This window comes from Epinephelus fuscoguttatus, linkage group LG14 (genome assembly GCF_011397635.1).
Source record: "Epinephelus fuscoguttatus linkage group LG14, E.fuscoguttatus.final_Chr_v1".
Classification (NCBI taxonomy): Eukaryota; Metazoa; Chordata; class Actinopteri; order Perciformes; family Serranidae; genus Epinephelus; species Epinephelus fuscoguttatus.
In genome coordinates, this window is record NC_064765.1 from 20,622,539 (window position 1) to 20,640,943 (window position 18,405).

General features: G+C 42.6%; 1 protein-coding gene across 1 annotated transcript in view; it reads left to right on the top strand.

Annotated features, from left to right (window-relative positions):
* Positions 1-414: 414 nt before the first annotated feature.
* Positions 415-18,405, top strand: part of asap2a (ArfGAP with SH3 domain, ankyrin repeat and PH domain 2a) — an 87,210-nt gene continuing 69,219 nt past the window's right edge. The window contains exon 1 of the mRNA XM_049596372.1: positions 415-977. Coding sequence (XP_049452329.1) covers positions 852-977 — 126 coding nt within the window. The 5' untranslated portion in view covers positions 415-851. The remainder of the gene's footprint in view (positions 978-18,405) is intronic.

Sequence of the window (18,405 nt, forward strand, 5' to 3'; positions counted from 1 at the left end):
GAGAGAGAGTAGCTCCTGTTCACAATTATTGATTGAACTCTCCTAGGACATGGAAATAACATATTGGAATTCTCAATTTAGGTGGGGTCCTCCTTTAATCTAATGATGTACCAAATATCCCACATTAATGTAAGTATGTAAGTGTTATTGAGATAGTTCAAAGTATATAGTAGACGTATCAGTTATGTGAGGTGTTCAAATCATTTTGTATACTCTGATACAACTTTCTAAGTGGTATTGGGGCAGTTGAGCGATTACGCTAAGAGGATTTGATAGTTTACGAGGAGCACATGAAGGCACCACGAGTCCACGCCTTCCAGAAGTTCTGATTGGCTCCCAATTACCAGTCGGTGCTCCTGATTGGCTGTCGCAGGTCCATTGAGTCCCCTCCTCTACCTTTGTCAATTTCTTGCGCTCCCGTTGAAACGCCTGGTTGTTGTTTCCCCGGTCAGGAGGAAGAAGTTGTCCACCCCGCGCTGCCGGAGCTCTGGGAACACCGAGAGAGGACTCCACGGAGGAAGCTCCACTTTTCTTCTGTGACCAGAGGACGACCTGTGAACCTGAATGGGAAGAGAGTAGCGGGGTGAAATCCAAGAGGAGGGATAAAACCTACCTACTATCACCTTGTAGCTCAGCGCGGTGTGTGACTCCTCGAGCCAGCGTGCGACACCACTGCACTGGATAGTGTCTGGAGCAAACAAGGGAATGACATAAACACACCCGGAGATGGTTTACTACCCGCGGGGACCTTCAGAGACACTACTGCTGCTGCTGCTGTGAACTTTTCTGCGGTAAAACTCTAGTGGGATTACGAAAAGTGCGTCTTCTTCTTATCAGATAAGGGATTAACTATGCCGGACCAAATCACGGTTTCAGAGTTTGTGGCAGAGACGAATGAAGATTATAAATCCCCGACTGCCTCTAACTTCACTACCAGGATGTCCCACTGCAGGAATACAGTGGCTGCCCTGGAGGAGGTGAGTGACTCTGGTGGGACTGGGATTGCAGAGTCCCCTTAACACAAACTGTCCCCATAAGCACTAATCTGACCAAAATATGAATTATGCATACCCCTTTATTATATTTACACAATGTTTGACCATTTTTAATTTTAAATACTTGTGTCAACTGGGGTCACTTCTATGAAATATGAATAACAAATAGCTCTCCAATGTACATCTACCCATCCCTCATGCTCCATATTCCCATTTTAACCCACCAAGTCATTGCTCATTAAGGTTTTTATTAGTGTCTTGGATCTATAGTGTGCCATTACACTGTAGCTTTCATGAAGAAGTTGAATTTGTTCGGTCCCCTCAACAATTACAGTAGCCATCAAGAGCAAGTACAGTCAAAACTGTCCATCTGGATAAAGCAATACTCCTAAAAAAGACCCATAATGAGGAAAAAAGGGAGAAATCTCAGGAAGAGCAACAGAGGAGGAATCCCTCATCTGAGCAGACATACAGTCCATGTCCTTTGCAGAATGATAAGATAGAGTGGATTGCAAAATAGTGTGTGAAAAAACTGTTCTTTTCAGTAGTGGTCATTGTATGCATTTTGGCTAAATGTTCATTCCTACAGTGTTTCCCCAGTGTACAGCTGCATCGCACTGTATATGTGCACAGAGAACACTCTGTATTTATGCAGGTCATCAGGAGGAAGGACACTTCCGCTTTGTTCCCTGACAGCCCTCCACTGCCTCCCTCCCTCCCTTGTTATAGTTTCCCCACTTTGTGTGCTGTATGGTAGAGCCTCGCCCTGCCTGATGGTAAAAATAGAATTTCCCACATGAGCTGCTCGGTGTGTTATGTGTGTTAGTGTGTCTCTGCTCTATACGTTAGGGTAAGCTTGTTGAGATGGACAGATTCCTCCTGATTTCAGCATGGAAAAGTTTTCATCTGAGTGGAGTCATGACACCTTTTTCTTGTAAAAACAGGAATGCAAATGTGTGATTTTGCGCAGAGACAAGATAAGTCGCTGGCGTCTAATGTCAGCTTTACTCCTACTTCACCTGTGTTTGTGCAGGGCTTAGCCAGGCAGCCAGACATACACCTGCTCAGGCTGACAGGTGTTTCACTTGGGCGTCAGACATCTCACTACACACCGTTTCATTCAAACCTGCTGCTGCTGGGTTTAAAATAGCAATTAATCTACTATTGGGGAGGATTTCAACACTGCTTAGAGTGGAATGTGCGTTTCTGTAGAAGCAAGCAAATAAGTGTGTGGATTAAACTCTTTTAAAATAGTAGGTCAGCAGTAATTGCTGGTTGGCGAGGTTGTGTTGGGAGTCACATTCAGCAACTTTGTTTTAGTGATGACGAGCTGCAGTTGAAGCTGCTGAATTGTTGTTGCAGAGATGTGGAGTAGCGTGTTGGTGTTACACATTGACCTCAGGCTCAGGGAACACAAGGCCTTATTGTTGGGACAACAAGACCTTACTCACTTTGGTCTGTTTGACCAATTAAACACCGCAGTGGACGGGGAACACTTCCTCTTATTGTCTGCCAGCCCGCCTTGAATCTCAAACACACGCTCACAAACAAAAGCACATTTACATATGTGCATACAAGGACATCCACAAGGAGCTGGTACTTTATGATGTTTAAAATTCAGCTCTTTTTTATATTTCTGTCAGCATGTCTCGAAAATGTTGACCTACCGTCAAGAGGATGACTCTTTCACCCTTGAGTGTAACGATACATCCATATACTGTATGTTCATGGAGGCTAAATGAAAATAAAAATATCAGATTTAGCTGTTTTCAGCATTGTGCTGAGTCTCAAACATTGTGCTGATTCTGACCTTCTCTATAAAAACAGTTTGCATGTGTACCCTACCCTTCAACTGACAGTTGAGGACGGGCTGATGGGAGCAGCACAATGTTCTGTGATGCTACAATGGTCTGGTCTATCATTTCAGAAGATGCCTTGTTTTGTGGATAGGCACCTATGAGTTTTGATGTCTGGATTTTTTGTTTGCTGACTTCAATATTTTTGCACACAACCTTCTGTTGCTCTGTTGTTTTTTGTTATGTAAATATTCTGGATATGATAATGCTATCAATTGGAAAGCAGTGGCTTTATAAACATTGTAATATTATGTGCATATATTTACCTTGGCATCTTGCTGACTATTTTCAAAGTGCAACCAGCAAGCAACTGGAGAATATGATTGTGAACTGTTTCAAAAGTATGCCGCAGATTTAACACTGGACGCACTGCAACTTTTCGGACTCATGATGGAAAGTTTAAAACAAAAATGATCAGAATTGATGCAGCAACAGAATCACACATGGTCATCTTTTTTCCACACATTACTCTGGTGCCTGCAATACCCACAATACAGCTCAACCACCCACAGTTTCGTCTGATGTAGCGTTCCATTTACCCTGAAGTTGTAGAACTGGGAATGACATCACACCTGATTTAGGCGTGTTCCAGTACAACAACTCTGAAAACCAAAGTGTTGTTACCAATTCCAGTTCTAGCCACATTAGCCATTGTTAGCAGTACTGGTTGATAGCAACCACAGATAGAAGTTGAATAACTGTGTATAAAACTGTATTAATGAGACAAGTGAGACACAAGTGCTAACAAAAAGTTAATTACTACAGCTCTCGCTACTGTTGATGTGCGGAGCAGCCATCTTGAATTTCGAGTCAGAGATTGGTGAGGTTTCTCCAACTTTCCGAGTCGCGAATCCAACTTCTGAGGGCATCCAGTTGAAGTCTCTATTTGGGAACTCGGAAATTTTAACTTCCTAGTGCAGTTTGAAGGCACCATGAGATTCAGGTATGCCATGCTACTAGTGGCTAATGTAGCGGCTAGTGTCAAGCAGAGATGAGGAGTGGAATACCGAGGTCTGGTAGGCTCACTTCTTTCAAACTCCACACCACCGGGTTTTTTAAATTCTCAAACTTGTAGTCTTCAGCCCGTACAAACAAAGTAATCAGACTTCGCACAGCTCCATCTGGAACCACACTATTATACCCTTTTCGCATATACAATAGCACTGCCCAAGACCAGTAAACAGACCTTGATGTGTGAAATCAGTGGAGTTCCCTGTAAGCAAAGCCTTACATTAGGTCACTCTTGGAATCATTAACACGTCTGTTCAGTTTTGACACTAGTTTACTTTTTGTGTGGGTGCAACGTGTTGACAGGGGAGATTAATTTGTTAGTAGAGGGGTGTGATTAATGTGCAATTCTGCTGTGCCAGATGGCTTAAGTACTACTTTCTGTGTAGTGCAAATTACATGGAAGTTCTGTTCGTTGATCCTTTTGCCAATGATAAGCTATGTAAACCATGTACATACTTGTGTATCGTTTGTCTGTGGACGGCCACCATCAGATATGTTGGATAGGTCAGATCCTAACAACCAGTGTGGAGTATTTTGAACAGTACAGTAAACACAAATCTAAGTGCAACACGTTTTGTCAATTCAATCTACAGTGCACTTTTAATCTGGACTGTATGAGTGCTCTGTATTTCCTAACGGAGCTCGCGGTTGTTTAAAATAGCTGATGCACTTACAGCCTCAGCCTTAAAAGACCTTTTAAAACTGACCTCTGGATCTGATTGTTTACAGGAAGCCTTTAAACACATTAACAGTAGATGAGACTCAAATGCTCAGAGGTTTTACGTAAATGGGTGCCCAAATGTTGCGTAATTACTTCTTTCTAAACTTAATTGCATCTGACACAAACTTAATTGGGCTAGTAGTTTTAAACTGCTGGCTATTAAGAGAGCATTCAGAGGGCTTGTGTGTGCTCGTGTTTATACGTGTGTGTGTGTGTGTGTGTGTGTGTGTGTGTGTGTGTGTGTGTGTATAAAACCGCAGTAATAAAAACCTGTTTATCCAGTAAGAGGATGTGGGGCTTTGTGTCATGACCCCCCTCTGTGCTCTTGTGAAACATGGCTCCTTTTCCACCACACTTGGGTTGACTTGTTGCTGGCAAGTTCAGAGTCCAGACTTTGAGAAATATGAGCTCTAGGATCTGGTTTCTCCTTGAAGATTCATTCAAAATGATCTGAATGACATATACTGACTACTGTAGTACACTTGGAATGCTATGATCCAAACCTGACAATAAAATACAGAGTGTTTCAATCTCTGATTTTGACCTGTTGTCATGGTATATCATGGCTTCGTAAAAGGAGATTTTCTGAAACTCTTATGTAACTTAAACTAATGTTTTTTATGCTGCATCTTGTGGAATTTATTCCTCTTCTTTACTAGTTCATACGTGTGACATTGTGATGCAGAGAATCCAGAAATACAGAATACAAATCATTCTCCATATTTGAAAAGATGACAAGATTGACATCCATTTTTCTTGTCAATTGCTGAACTTTCATGAGTTTAACCCGAGGGCTAGGTACTGATATCGACTGAAACAACCCAGTACCAAGCAGTATCAAAACACCTCCAGTCAAACGAAACCTGCATTCAGTCTGTCTTTATTAAAGGTCTGATTCTGAACCTTGTAGACTTTCTGCCATATCAGCAAAATTTTTGTTGCTTATGTGTCCAGACTCTGAGCTGCTCTCTTCCCTGCGAACTGTCAGTTCATTGTCTGTCCGGTTAGCACAAGCTAACACAGCAGCAGCGACTAACATCCAACACCAAGCTGTTAAACAGTCCCAACAAACTCACCGCTCAACTCTATTGTTAAACTCATTAGTAACCGTTAGGTAAGAATAACTGTGTGATGCTAATAGTTAGCTTTATCACTGTGTGTGCAGCCAGCAGACTCCCTGTTCCCTGCTGGAGCTCACACTCCCTCAGCAGCAGCAGCTATTTAAACCATACAGTCTGTGGTGTGGTGAAATTCAGTGTGTATTGATAGAGTTGATAGTTCAGCATACAGCAAGGCTACCAAAGCATTCAGAATTATGGCTATACTACAACATGATGCTCCGGTCACATTATGGGTATTGAATGAAGTACTTTATTGGTATCAGTATCACTTTAGGGGAACTGGCATTTACACTGATATAAAAGTACCCAGCCCCAGGTAAACCCCTAAACCACAAAGTCACTTATGTACTCAACTCTCTGTGTTAAAAACGTGACCTCACTAGTTCATTTTGAAGGCAGCACTGGCCCCCGAGGGCTGAGCTGACCTCTCTGTTAAGTATTGATCTTGATAAAAATGCCCCTGCGCTTTTGTCTTGCCTTAGAAAGACACATGGGGATGTCTGCAGGATGTCTGTCTGAGGCCAGAAACTGGCACACACACGACTGTCTTGGGTCTATTTTTGCATCTGTGACTGTTTTTATGCCCCAGTTACTGAATCCTGCCCAGCAGAGAGAGACGACTCCTAAAATGATACAATCAATAGAGTTGTCTCCTTGAACAAATCTCAAGTGCATCCACTTCTAGCTCAGGTATGAATACATTGATGTGATATCACTTAGAGCTCAATGAGAAGTTGTGGCAGGCGTTAAAAGCTTTAATAGTGTATTCATTGAGTTATTGGGATCACTGTGTATTACATCAACAGCCCTCAAACTGAATACAATGAGTGTGGAAGAGATCTGACTCATACTATAGACTGCAGACGACTGCTGAGTATCAGGGCTTGTGGCTACAGCTCAACCATCACTACTTGACATTCAAGACGAGCTTTTGTGTTGTCAGCAGTGTATCGCTTTGATCAGACTGTCAGCTGCATGTAGCTGCTCAGACAGACATAATATTTCATGACATTACAGCTGCTCTGTAATTTACAGTCGCCTGACAGGTAGAGTGCATGCTGGTAATGCAGTCTTGGATGTCTCCTTTTATTGATGCATAAATGCAATACATAAATACCCAAGTTGTTTCAAACCCTCTTGGCCCATAAACAAAGTTCTGCACTTGATGTCCTCAACATGTCTATTTATTTGTATATTTACTTAATGTTTATTTTTAAAGGGACGACTACACAGCATGAACCAATACCACATACCACAGCTTTCATAAACTAATCCAGTTTGCAACACTGTACCTTGATGGGCCTTTATGAAAATACACCGCTCAATAGAAAAATGTACAAAACAAATTACCATTTAAAATCTGCATGACAGGCAACTGATCATCCATGTCTTCAGAACAGTTTCAAATGACCCCATTCATAATACCTATTGAGTTCTCTTCCCTTTTGAGAACATGTCAAACCATGCAAGATGTCTCTCCAAAGACTAAGCGAACTTGAGTATTGTGAAACAGGGTCCGTACAGTCATGAAAAACCTGGAAAAGTCATGGAATTTAAAAATAGCAATTTTCCAGACTGGAGAAGTTTTGGAAGATAAATAAACTCAGACATTTTTGGAAAAGTCATGAAAATTTTCTTCACAAACACCTGTATAATAGAGTATAGGCTATGTGCTGTAATGTTTGGGCAGATTAGTCACTTCACTTGACGTGAAGTTGTTCTCTGCATGGTTAATGTCAGACTCCGGCCTGAGTTGCAGCTTCTACTTTGACGAGATGTAAATTTGTGCAATGCTAGGCAAATGCAGAATTAATAAGGTCTGGTGTCACTTGGATAAGTGCAAGGCGTAGCTTGCGAAGACCTTGACCCGGGGCGTGCCAAATGTGGACTGTGTGGTAGAACATTTGACACTTAGTTTCACCCTGGTGATCAATGTGACACCTGCTACCAGCTGCAGTGCTTCCTTCTCATCCATCATCAACCAAGGGACCATTTCGGGTGCTGTGCCCAGAACTGCGCCCGAACCGTGCTGTGTCCCCTAACTGCAAAGGTACTATGAGCGCTAAAGGTGGCTAATTCTCACTATTCCTGACAACTTATGTAAAGACACAAGCTAGATTTTTCTGGTCATGTTCCTCGACAGCCAGGTAACTGACTGATACATTTTGACATAGATTGTTATTATTTTTCATCCGTACACATGTTTCAGAGAATGTATGGTCATGAAAATTTGCCTTAAAGTCATGAAAGTTATGAAAATGTATTGGTAAAAAGTGTATGAACCCTGGTAGAACTTGCACCCTGTACCTCACATGAGCCAAAACAACCATCAACAATACTGCATGAATCATAGACCTGTATCCCAAGAGAGAACACAGAACTGCAGCATGGTCTATAGCCTCCCTTATATAGTGCCAGGAACCCACCCATCCAGTAGGCCTCTCTCTCTGTCCCAAATCCCTTTGTCCAGTTTATTCATTTTTCGCCCATGAATAATGGTTATTTATAGCCCAGTCAGCTTTTCATGGGTCATTACTGGTGTTTGGGGAGGGGGATGGGGTTTGAGGGTGACTCCGTCTTGAAGGTTAGCATCATTAGTCTTCCATCTGGCTATTATTTCATCCAAACACTGGTATGCCAGCTATGCTCTCGTATGGCATGCTGCCTTGCTGCTTGATTTTGTTGAGAGGTTATTAGGGAGTAGGTATTTGCACCATTCACAAGCAACTGTTGGCACTCGCTCTGCAGGCCGCACCAGCCACCAGTCTGGTTCTCACGGGCTTTCCAAACTTTCCTGATGTAGGTAATGGGGCTTGTAAAATAGTAAGTGGATTCTCAATGAACTGGAGTGTTGAGCAGTCAGGTACCTGCTGTGAGCTTCTTTAGTCTCTCATCTCTTTATAGCACCTCTAAGCTTAATCTCAGGCCACTGGTTGTTTTGGGTACATGCTTGAACTTGACAGGAACCCATATTGTCTGTTAACACAAGATGATATCTCATTTAATTTCCAGCTGACTCAGTGGCTTCAGTGCTTTGTCTTTGCATAACAGGTTGTAGCAGAGAGAAACACCTGCTCTACTGCTTTGTGCTGAAATGTCTCATTTAAAGTGCAATGATTTATGGTTGATGTGTTAACATCTGAAGGCAAGTGTGTTCTCGTAACTCTTCTCCATGTGTCAGTCTGCCAACTCGTGTTGATGCTGGAGTAGTTCCCGGACCAAGAGAAAGGCCTAGCCTTCCTCTGCCCCGATTCCTCCCCCCATTTCAGGGCAAGGTTGGCGGGAACGGCTGTGGCCCGGCTGGGGACAACAGCTGCCCCCTTGCAACAGGTGGCCTGGACGAAAGTTTTAACAAGGCTCCAGACAGTAGGATTATCGACGCAGGGACAATCCACGTTTAATAGCTTTAGAGACACACGGATGGATCTACAAGCTCTAACGCACACATGGCCTAAATGTGCAGTCTGGCCCAAGTGAGCAGTCCAAACCCCCAGACACTCTGGCCAGTCTTCAGTATACCACCTAAGAAGCTTAATGCTTCCTATAATTGAAATGGGATTTCTGGCAGGATCACTGCAGTTCTGTTACTTCTCTTTAGCCTCACTCTACATCCGCTGTCCCCACTGTCCCTTGACTTTGCCTTACTGTAGTTAATGCACCAGAGTAGGCCAAGTACATTGAATCAAAGCCAACTACACGCATTCTTCCAAATCCCGAGGGAGAACTCTTAGTTTTTATGTAAGAATTGTTGATGAGTTTCCATATATAGCTTTTCCTGATGCATTTGTGTTGTAGGAATGATGAGAAAGTTATAGTGTCACCGTTTTGGTCTTGAATAGGGGAGCACCAGCACTGTTATGGCCAATTCATAGTTTTCACATCCGCATGTCTGCAAGGGTCTACTTTGGTTTTTACAATGTACATGTCATCATCCGCCTATGTCTGTGAGAGTCCATGTGGATCCCTGTGTGGATGTCGGCATGCAGCCCAAAATTTGTGACCATATGGACTGTACGCATAGCCAACGCAAAGACTGCACATGCTCCAGTTACAAAATATAGTCTCTTGTTTGACACTCCTGTGCAGTTGGTGGCGAATGAACCTCTATCTGGTTTGCTAAGAAGATAATCAGGGTTTTCCACACATTCATTTATTTGTGGCAGCCCGCCATGATTAAAACATCTGTCGCCATGTTTTGATTTTCTATTTTGGAGCTGGACTGTTCATATGTTGTGCTCTTGGAATATATATAATGTCCAGTGGCCCACACTCACAGACAGAGCAGCAGAACGCCAGGTGCAGATGATGTGTGAGCCCAAGCTCTGGCAATTCATTTGTGTTGTCCATACTCATGATGGTTACTGTATGTGCTAAGCTAAGTTGGTAAGCTGGGTTTAGTTAACTTGATTTATTGTGGAACCTTGCACTGCTGAGTGGCACTTATGAATTTATGCTGTGCACATGCCAAGAAGTGAACAGTAATTCGACTATGTTCGATTAAAAAGCTGCCTTTTTTTTAGGAACGTGTTTTGTGCGGAACAGTTCAGGAGGCATACATGTACCACAATGACCCTTGTCTGGCATTGTAACTGTAGAATGTGTGGAATGTCACCCTAACCTCGGTTATAGTGAATGTCCTTTTCGTCCTTCGACCTTGGTGTTTCCTACGTTTTGAAATGTGGTATCCCTCCCGTCTCCAGAGTGGGGTAGAGCAGGGTCTGTGTTATCACCCAGAAACCGTCTCTAACCCGGCCCTCATTATGATGCAGCAGCCCTCCCCATGGATCTACAAGGGGCAAAGGTCACAGTCATGTCCCAATTGATTCAAAGCCATGATCTCTCCTATCCCCTGATGGGCTTTGACTGTTTTGATGTGATATGATTTTACTCACTCTTGTACACCCTCTGTCCTCATCGAGTGTGGGTGGTGGGAGTGAATTAATTACCAAGATTGTGTGGAGCCCACTGGCTATTGTCAATCCTGGTAGGTCTGCTTAGACTGGAGGAGGATTGTTGGTGCAAAGATGATGCTGAAACTATCCGGCATGGTGTCAGGGATCGAGGGGAAAGGCAAGGCTGGCTGCTCTCTGTCCGACACGAGGTTAGGGGGTTGGACACAAGGGACACTGGGGGCAAATGGGAACTTAAAGCTGGTCTCATCCATCAGAGTGTCCTGGCCCAGATTGTCTGAGGCGGCTGCTGTTGACGGCTATTGTTCCCTGACAGGCCCTGCCTCTTCATTAATGAACTCCATCATTGATTTGCAGTCCTGGCCACTCGGCTCTGCTTGGGGCCAGGGTGGGGTGGGAGGGGGCGATCCTCACAGTTGTGTTGTCCTGCTGCCACTTTCACTCAGGGAACAGACCCAGACCTCTTCTTCTCTGTTGGGGAAATGTTTCGAACTCCTTGGAGGCTCTTAACAGGGAGCTTAAGTGCGACTGACTCAGCTGGGACCAAACTAGATCAGCTGTATAATCCTGAAAGAAGGCATTTTGGTCAAGAAAATGTTGACTTTGGGCAAGTGGATTTCTGATTCACTTTCCTGATGAGGCCATTGGGAAAAAAAAACCCTGATTTGCAGGAGTTGTAGCACCACACTTTGTTATTTGAAGTTAAACCCGCTCTCATTTTACCCATGCAAGTTTTATCTGAGGAAACTGCTGGGGAAGCTCTCCTGAAGTCTGAGACCCTTTAGGTTGTCTCGGTTTCATTCAAAGGCTTGGTTTATGTTAAGGGAAACTCTTTTCATGTTAAAAGCTTCCAGTGGAGTTCAAAGGACTTATTTGAAATGATTTTTTTTGTGCCATTGAAGTGAGCTCTCAAACCCACAATAACACACACACACACACACACACACACACACACACACGCTCTCTGTAGTGTTTTACTGCAGCGTTCTCCAGGAGAAAGCAGGTCATTTTCCCTCTGTCTCTCTCAGGCATCATCGCAGAACTGTGCGGTAACTGTTGGGCACTTTGCCTCTGGCGTTACTGCTTTGACACCACAAGGCTGACACGTACGTCTGTGTGAAAAGAGCCAAAGAAAGACTCCAAGGTGAAGTCAGAGGAGGTTTTTTTCCCCCTGCTCAAAGCTCAGCACATTTGGTCCTTATTTCCTTGCCTCTTCTTCCAACTTGGTTTTTATCAGTCTCCTGCTAGTTTACGAACTTCATTAAAGACTCCCCTCTAAGTCTGGGAGACCATTTTAACAGGTTTTAAACTTGGCACCATCAGGTCTCCACAGTGACATATGTGTAACCCTCATTTTTAGACCTTTTTTTTTAAAGGATAGTTGAGGAAATGCAGGCAGTGATGAAATGCTCATATTCAAATGAGAACAATTAAAAACAATTAAGTAAATTTGAAAGTTGGTTACTAACAGGATGGGCCTAAAGCAGGATTTATACTTCTGCGCTGAATTGGCGCCATACGTAGGCTCTGCATAGACACGTATTTCGCCTGATGTAAATGGTAAATGGACTGCACTTGTATAGTGTCTCTCTGGTTTGACAACTCAAAGCACTTCTACACTACATGTCTCATTCACCCATTTGAGGTTACCATTTGTGGTGGCACCTGTTACGCAGTAACCATTCACACACTCTCACACACCAATAGAACAGCTCTCAGGAGCAATTTGGGGTTCGATATCTTGCCCAAGGACACTTTGACATGTGGACTGGAGGAGCCATGGATCAAGCTGCCATCTCTCGATTGGTGGACGACCCATTCTACCTCTGAACCACAGCCGCCCCAGAAATGCACCTCCCTAGAAATGTTATGGTTAAACCTACCTCCTATTTCTTTTTGTAAGCTGAAAACCATATCCCTAAGTGGAAACAAAGCTTTTGGTTACTTTTATTTCACTATAAGAAACAATGAGTTGTGAAAATAATAAAGTCACGACAAAATAGCATTTTAAGCCTTGCTAGCTGCTAGGCTACTTTATACATTTTAAAATGTCCTAGGCCTATGCTTATAATGTTAGCATGTTGTATTTGTGGGGAAATGTGTCCAGAAAGGACAGTTTTGTCCTACCTTGGGGCACAATAGCTCAGTCCAAAGAGACTTGGGTTGGGACCTGGAGGGTTGCTGGCTCAAGTCCTCGTCCAGACGAAGGATGGAACGTGGACTAGTAATTGGAGAGGTGCCCGTCCGCCTCATAGGCACTGCTGAGGTGCCCTTGAACCCCCAACTGTTTGGGGCTCCTGTCCATGGATTGAATCACACAAACCTAACACAGTAGCTCAGAAATTCCCCAGAGAGGGACACAGACACACCACCACACATGTATAAATGCTCATGACGACATAGGCCCTCACATAGGCTTTGGCTCTGTACAAATCCTACGCACAACTGTAAATCAGCATTAAGTCAGCGTCTCCAGAATAGACTCTCAAAAGAAACATTGCCACTAAAGTATTATCACCAGCCGTCTGGGAAAACCAAACGGAAACAAAAGTTCTGCCCGGGTCTCTCACCTTGTAAAACGCCCTGAAAAACGCCCCAGCAGTTAACATAAAAGTTTGTTTTCTCTAACACTTGAAGAGCTGCAGTTGATGTTGTCATCCCAGTGTGACTTCTTGCAGCTGGCAGTCGAGGCTCTGGTCCAGCAGCACTCTTTGTAGTGCCCACTGAGGAGCTGTAAAGCCCTAAGTGTCCCGGTGCTAAAATACCAGAGGGCTTGTAGGTAGATGAGATGTTTGAATAACTTGCAGCCAGGCAGAAAAAAAAACCTTCACAGAAACTGAACTAAAAAACAGTAATTTTCTACCACTTTCAGTCAATCTTGCTTCTCAGTCTCACAAAGTAAAATCTGTGCATGTGTATTTGTGTGTGTGTGTGTGTGTGTGTGTGTGTGTGTGTGTGTTAATGAGCTTGTGTCAGACAGTCTTATGACATAGTAAAAAGCACCCTCCCCCCTTTCCTTTCTCTCTGACCCACGCTTCCACTGAAGTTGCATGCTGGAGTTTTCCATGCGGCCCACGGGGAGGGCTGACTACACACATCTCAGCTGTCTGAGAGAACAGAGAAACCCTGCAACCATGGCCTGTTAGCGCTTGGCTCGATGGAACCCACTTCTATCCCAATATTGACTTTACTCACTCAGCATTGAGAAAAGTTGTGAATGAAACACTTGAAAGGGTGTTTACAGATTTTTTTTCTTACAGTGGATTTCTGGGTCCATTGAACAAACCGTAGTTAAGAGTTGGTCGACAACTCTGAAACATAACAGAAAACGTTACAGTGAACACCTTCCTTGGGGATCTGCCTTCTCTTTGATGCCTTTAGGCTTGAAGTGTATATTTAACATATGTTTTGAATGAGTCACAGCTTTTCCTCTGAGGATGTTGAGGTAAGGAGAGAGTGCCCTTCCTGTGTTTACCCTCACTGTGCCACATGTGGAGCTGCAGACAGCAGCTCTATGTCTAACTGAGAGCTGGTCAGCAGTACATATACAGCACCAGACGACCGCTTTCACGCCACACCTGCCGAAAAGCTGACCTGTCTCATTTTGGAATGGAGTGGACAAGACTGCCTACTAATGATATGGTGTATTATTTATTTTTCTGCAGGGAAATTCTCCATAGAAATTTCCTTCAGGTGACTTAACGTAACTGCTGGCAGCCATACAGGAGAGCAGAGCTGTGGTGTATTACATCAACATTATGTCCTCTCCCCGTTAACGCCCAACGGTGATGCTATGTGCTGCTGCTGTGATGCATGAGGATGGAGACAGGCGTAGGTGGGCAACCGTCTAATAGCGGTTATATATACTATTCATAGAATTAGATTCCAGTGCTGGTTGCTCAGGATTGTGTCTGACTTATGTGTTCCAGACATTTCCAGTAAATCTGTAGCTTTGTAAAGTTCAAGAGTCAAGATTTATTAAAAACAGATTCCATCATTTCCAAAATTTACAACATGTTTTTATCTACCAAAATATTCTGCTTTAATCATATGCGTTGACGTTTAACCTTTGCCGCTTGCTGCACACAAAGGAAGGCACGCACCTGTAATAACGGGGCAGTCTAGCAGCAGTCTAACAGCACCATTAGTTATGACACTGGAGAGTTATGTTTGGTAAAGAAAGTTGATTTAATAAAGAAAGACTTAATCATATCATCCAATGAATCACTTTATTCAAATTAAGGATTGTTGTTTAGTAATTTTAAGGATGTCCTGATTAAGTTTTTGCCCCCGATTCAAGTCATTTGACCTTGAGTGCCAAAGCCAAGTCTCGATCTCACACCTCTGTTTTCGTAGATAATACAGCTGCAGAGTGCACTCTTCAAGTACATTCAAGTTATTAAAATCAATCCTATGCATATGCTTGACAACTGAAAAGCTCTGTAATGCATTGAGAAAAAAAATCCCTGCATCTAAGCAGTTCCTTAATGTTGATTTATTTATTACATTACTTATTTATTACAATAAATAGGGCTGCCCCCGCCTAGGGATTTTCCTAGTTGACCAATACTTGTCATTTAGAGCCATTAGTCGACTAGTCGCCCACATGTTTACGATATTAATGTAATCATTAGATTACATATTTTGGGCAGGGCAACACAATGGTTTGAGTTGAAGGTGTGAGAAAGAATAGCATCAGTAACATTGTTAACACTGTGCTACATTACAGAGAAAAAACGTCCTAATGAACCTTCATTAGTATAGGCCTATATTTTATCTACAAGTGCACGTCACACACTGAGCGAGCCGCCTGGTAATGATGCTGTCGGCAAAGCAGTAATGATTGTGCTAAGTGGCTAATGGGCATGTAGCTACTGACATGTTTCAGATGATGCGTCATGTTTATAGTTGACCAATGAAGATGAGTTTACATATCACCTTGGGTTCGTCCTTCACCTTCTCAAAATGATCCCACACTTTGGCTTTCCTGCCCGACATGTTATTAACTAGCCTGTGGAATAACCACAGGTATCAGCCCTGGAAATTAGAGGCCATGCACATGCTGATTTATAATTCAAACACCAATGTTTTGAATGAAACTTCTATTTGGTACAGCTGTTTATACTGCTGTGGTCTAAAGTGTGAACCACTTTTACTCAGGTTTCATTTGGCTTTTTGTAACAGCTGATCTGTAATATTTTAATATAATAGTGATGTTAATTTCTGAAGGGCGGATATTGTAAATGTGCCACTGCCAGTGGCAGTTATTGATCTGAAAATTGATCAAAGGGGGAAATGGATTAGCGCCGTCTCTCTGAGAGATCCAGTTTCACTTTTTGCTGCTTCTCCAAACAGTGTGGGCCGACCTCACCGCTGTGGTGAAATAAATATGATTAACGTGATGTCAAGTCTCGCCCATGATTTTCACATCAAAACCAGAGCTTTTTATTTATGTCCCCACTGGGCGAGTGTGTGAGTTATACAGGAGCTTGTCGTCGTTTGAACGCACTCTTAGATGTTTTAGTAGTTTCCTTTGAGGAGGGAAGTTTGTTTGGGTTTGAAGTTTGATCGTTTCACATCTGGTACCTTCATGAAACATGGTTTACAACCCACTACAGCCATCGCAGATACTGTGCCCACACATGCACCAAATAAATTGGATAATTGCATCCCGGACTGCAGCCTTCTTATTAGCTGATTTGCACAGTATGTGGCAGACTGTTTCCTTGCATGACTGTCGCAGGGAGGGCTTAAAGGTTTAGGTGAGGGTAGTAAGACGAGTTATAAAGAGATACCAGACACAACCCACGTGTGTGTATGTGTGTGTGTGAGCTCTAAAAAAGTATGTGGTGACGACAGTAGTACTACAGACGGGGAGGATTGCTTGGATTGTGTTTTGTTTAAATTGAACATGTGTGTGTGCTGTATGGCGATGGGGCCTCCCAGGAAAGCGGGACAGTGTCTTGCCAAGCAGACATGCTGTCATCAGCAGATAGTTAGCCGACAGGAACAATGGGGCTGGCTCTCTGTCTTGTCTGTCAGTCACTCCAGCATGCAATCATCCAGGAATGTCTTTCTTCTTCAGACGGCGGAGTAAAAGCGCTGCGATAAAACAGGCTTGTTGGCTGGACTTTCCTTGTAGTCAGTGGCGTCTTGTCCTCCTCCACCCATCTCTCTGAGTTCATGTGAAGTGAGCTTTTTGTTCTTAGATGGTTTACATATTTGTCTTACTGTGTCATTGAGGAAGGCTAGAGTGTTATTTAAGGGATTAAACAAGATTGATTGAATATAATTCATACTCATAACCCATACTTGAAGGGCTGCAACTAATTAGTTTCATTATTGATTATTATGTCAGTTATTTTCTCTATTAATCAATTGGTTGGTCTTTAAAATGTCTGAAAGGTTAAAAATGTCTTTTAGTGTTTCCCAAACCCCAAGATGACCTCTGTTTTGCCCACAACCCAAAGTTGTTTCGTTTACTGTTATAGAGGAGTAAAGAAACCATAATATATTCACATTTAAGAAGCTGGAATCAGAGAATTTTGACTTTTAATCCTTAAAAAATTACTCAAACCGATTAATCAACATTTAAATTAGTTGGCGATCAATTTAAAAAGTTGACAACTAACTGATAAAAAGTTGCAGCTCTGTCACAAATGCAGAAACGGCAACACTAGGGCTAAAATTATTATTAAATTAAGTGATTAGTTGATCATCCAAAAAATGAATCGCCAACGATTTTGACTGACTCTTTATATATCTTTGAGTATAGAAGAGTTGTCCAGATAAAACAAGTAGGGCTGGGTTAAGATGATAGATTCATCCGATTCAAATCAATCTTCATTGAATGACCAGAACTCGTTTCATTAAGTCCGAGATCGATCTTTTAATATACGCTTTTTCCAACAGATGTGTGAAGCTTAAACCCTGTTAATCTTGCTGGTAATAAACAGGTTGCTGCACTAAATTATTAATGACTGTAGTATTGAGTAGCTCCGACATTACCGGCTCTTTTATCTGTAACTGTTAGCTTACTTTTTTATGTTTTGGTGTAATTTATTTTCATGCTGCAGCAGCCTCTCCTCTTGCTGTCTTTACATTGGGGCTGCGGGGCCACATTTTTGCTCACATACAAACACAGAATAGAGATGCCGTGGTGGGCTGATAACAACTATGCCTGTTACTGTATGTGCAATAAAACCTCCACGAGGGAAAAATCAAATCTGTTCTGAATCAATGTGAAAAAAAATCCTTGTAAAATTTACAGTATTAGCTCTGTAAGAGACTCTTTTACATACCAGCAAAAATTTGCATTGTAATTGAAATATTCCCAATCAAATGGAATTTCATTGAATCAGGACCTGTGAATTGAAATTGAATCGATTCAGGATTTCAGTGGTGATACCCTGTCCTAAAAACAAGCATCATGAAGTCCTCACTTTGGATGCTGGGAATTTGCGATGTTTGCATTTTTCATTATTTTCATATTTTTCATGGACAAATAAGTAATTTATTATCACCCTGCAGCCTGAAGTCACGCTGCTACCTTATCTGTCTTTCCTGCTCTTTGGTTGTGTTGCCAAAGGTAACAGAATAATGCACTTTTTTGGGAGAAACACATCCACAATAAATCTCCCCTCCTTATGTGGTGTCCAAAATTCACTTTACATGCATCTTGGGTTGCAGCCGTATAATGGGACTGTCAACGTTTCATGTGAACAACTCAGAAAGTGGACAATGGCTGCACTATGTGAAGACTTGTTGACCCTCTCCTGCTAATTTCCCCTT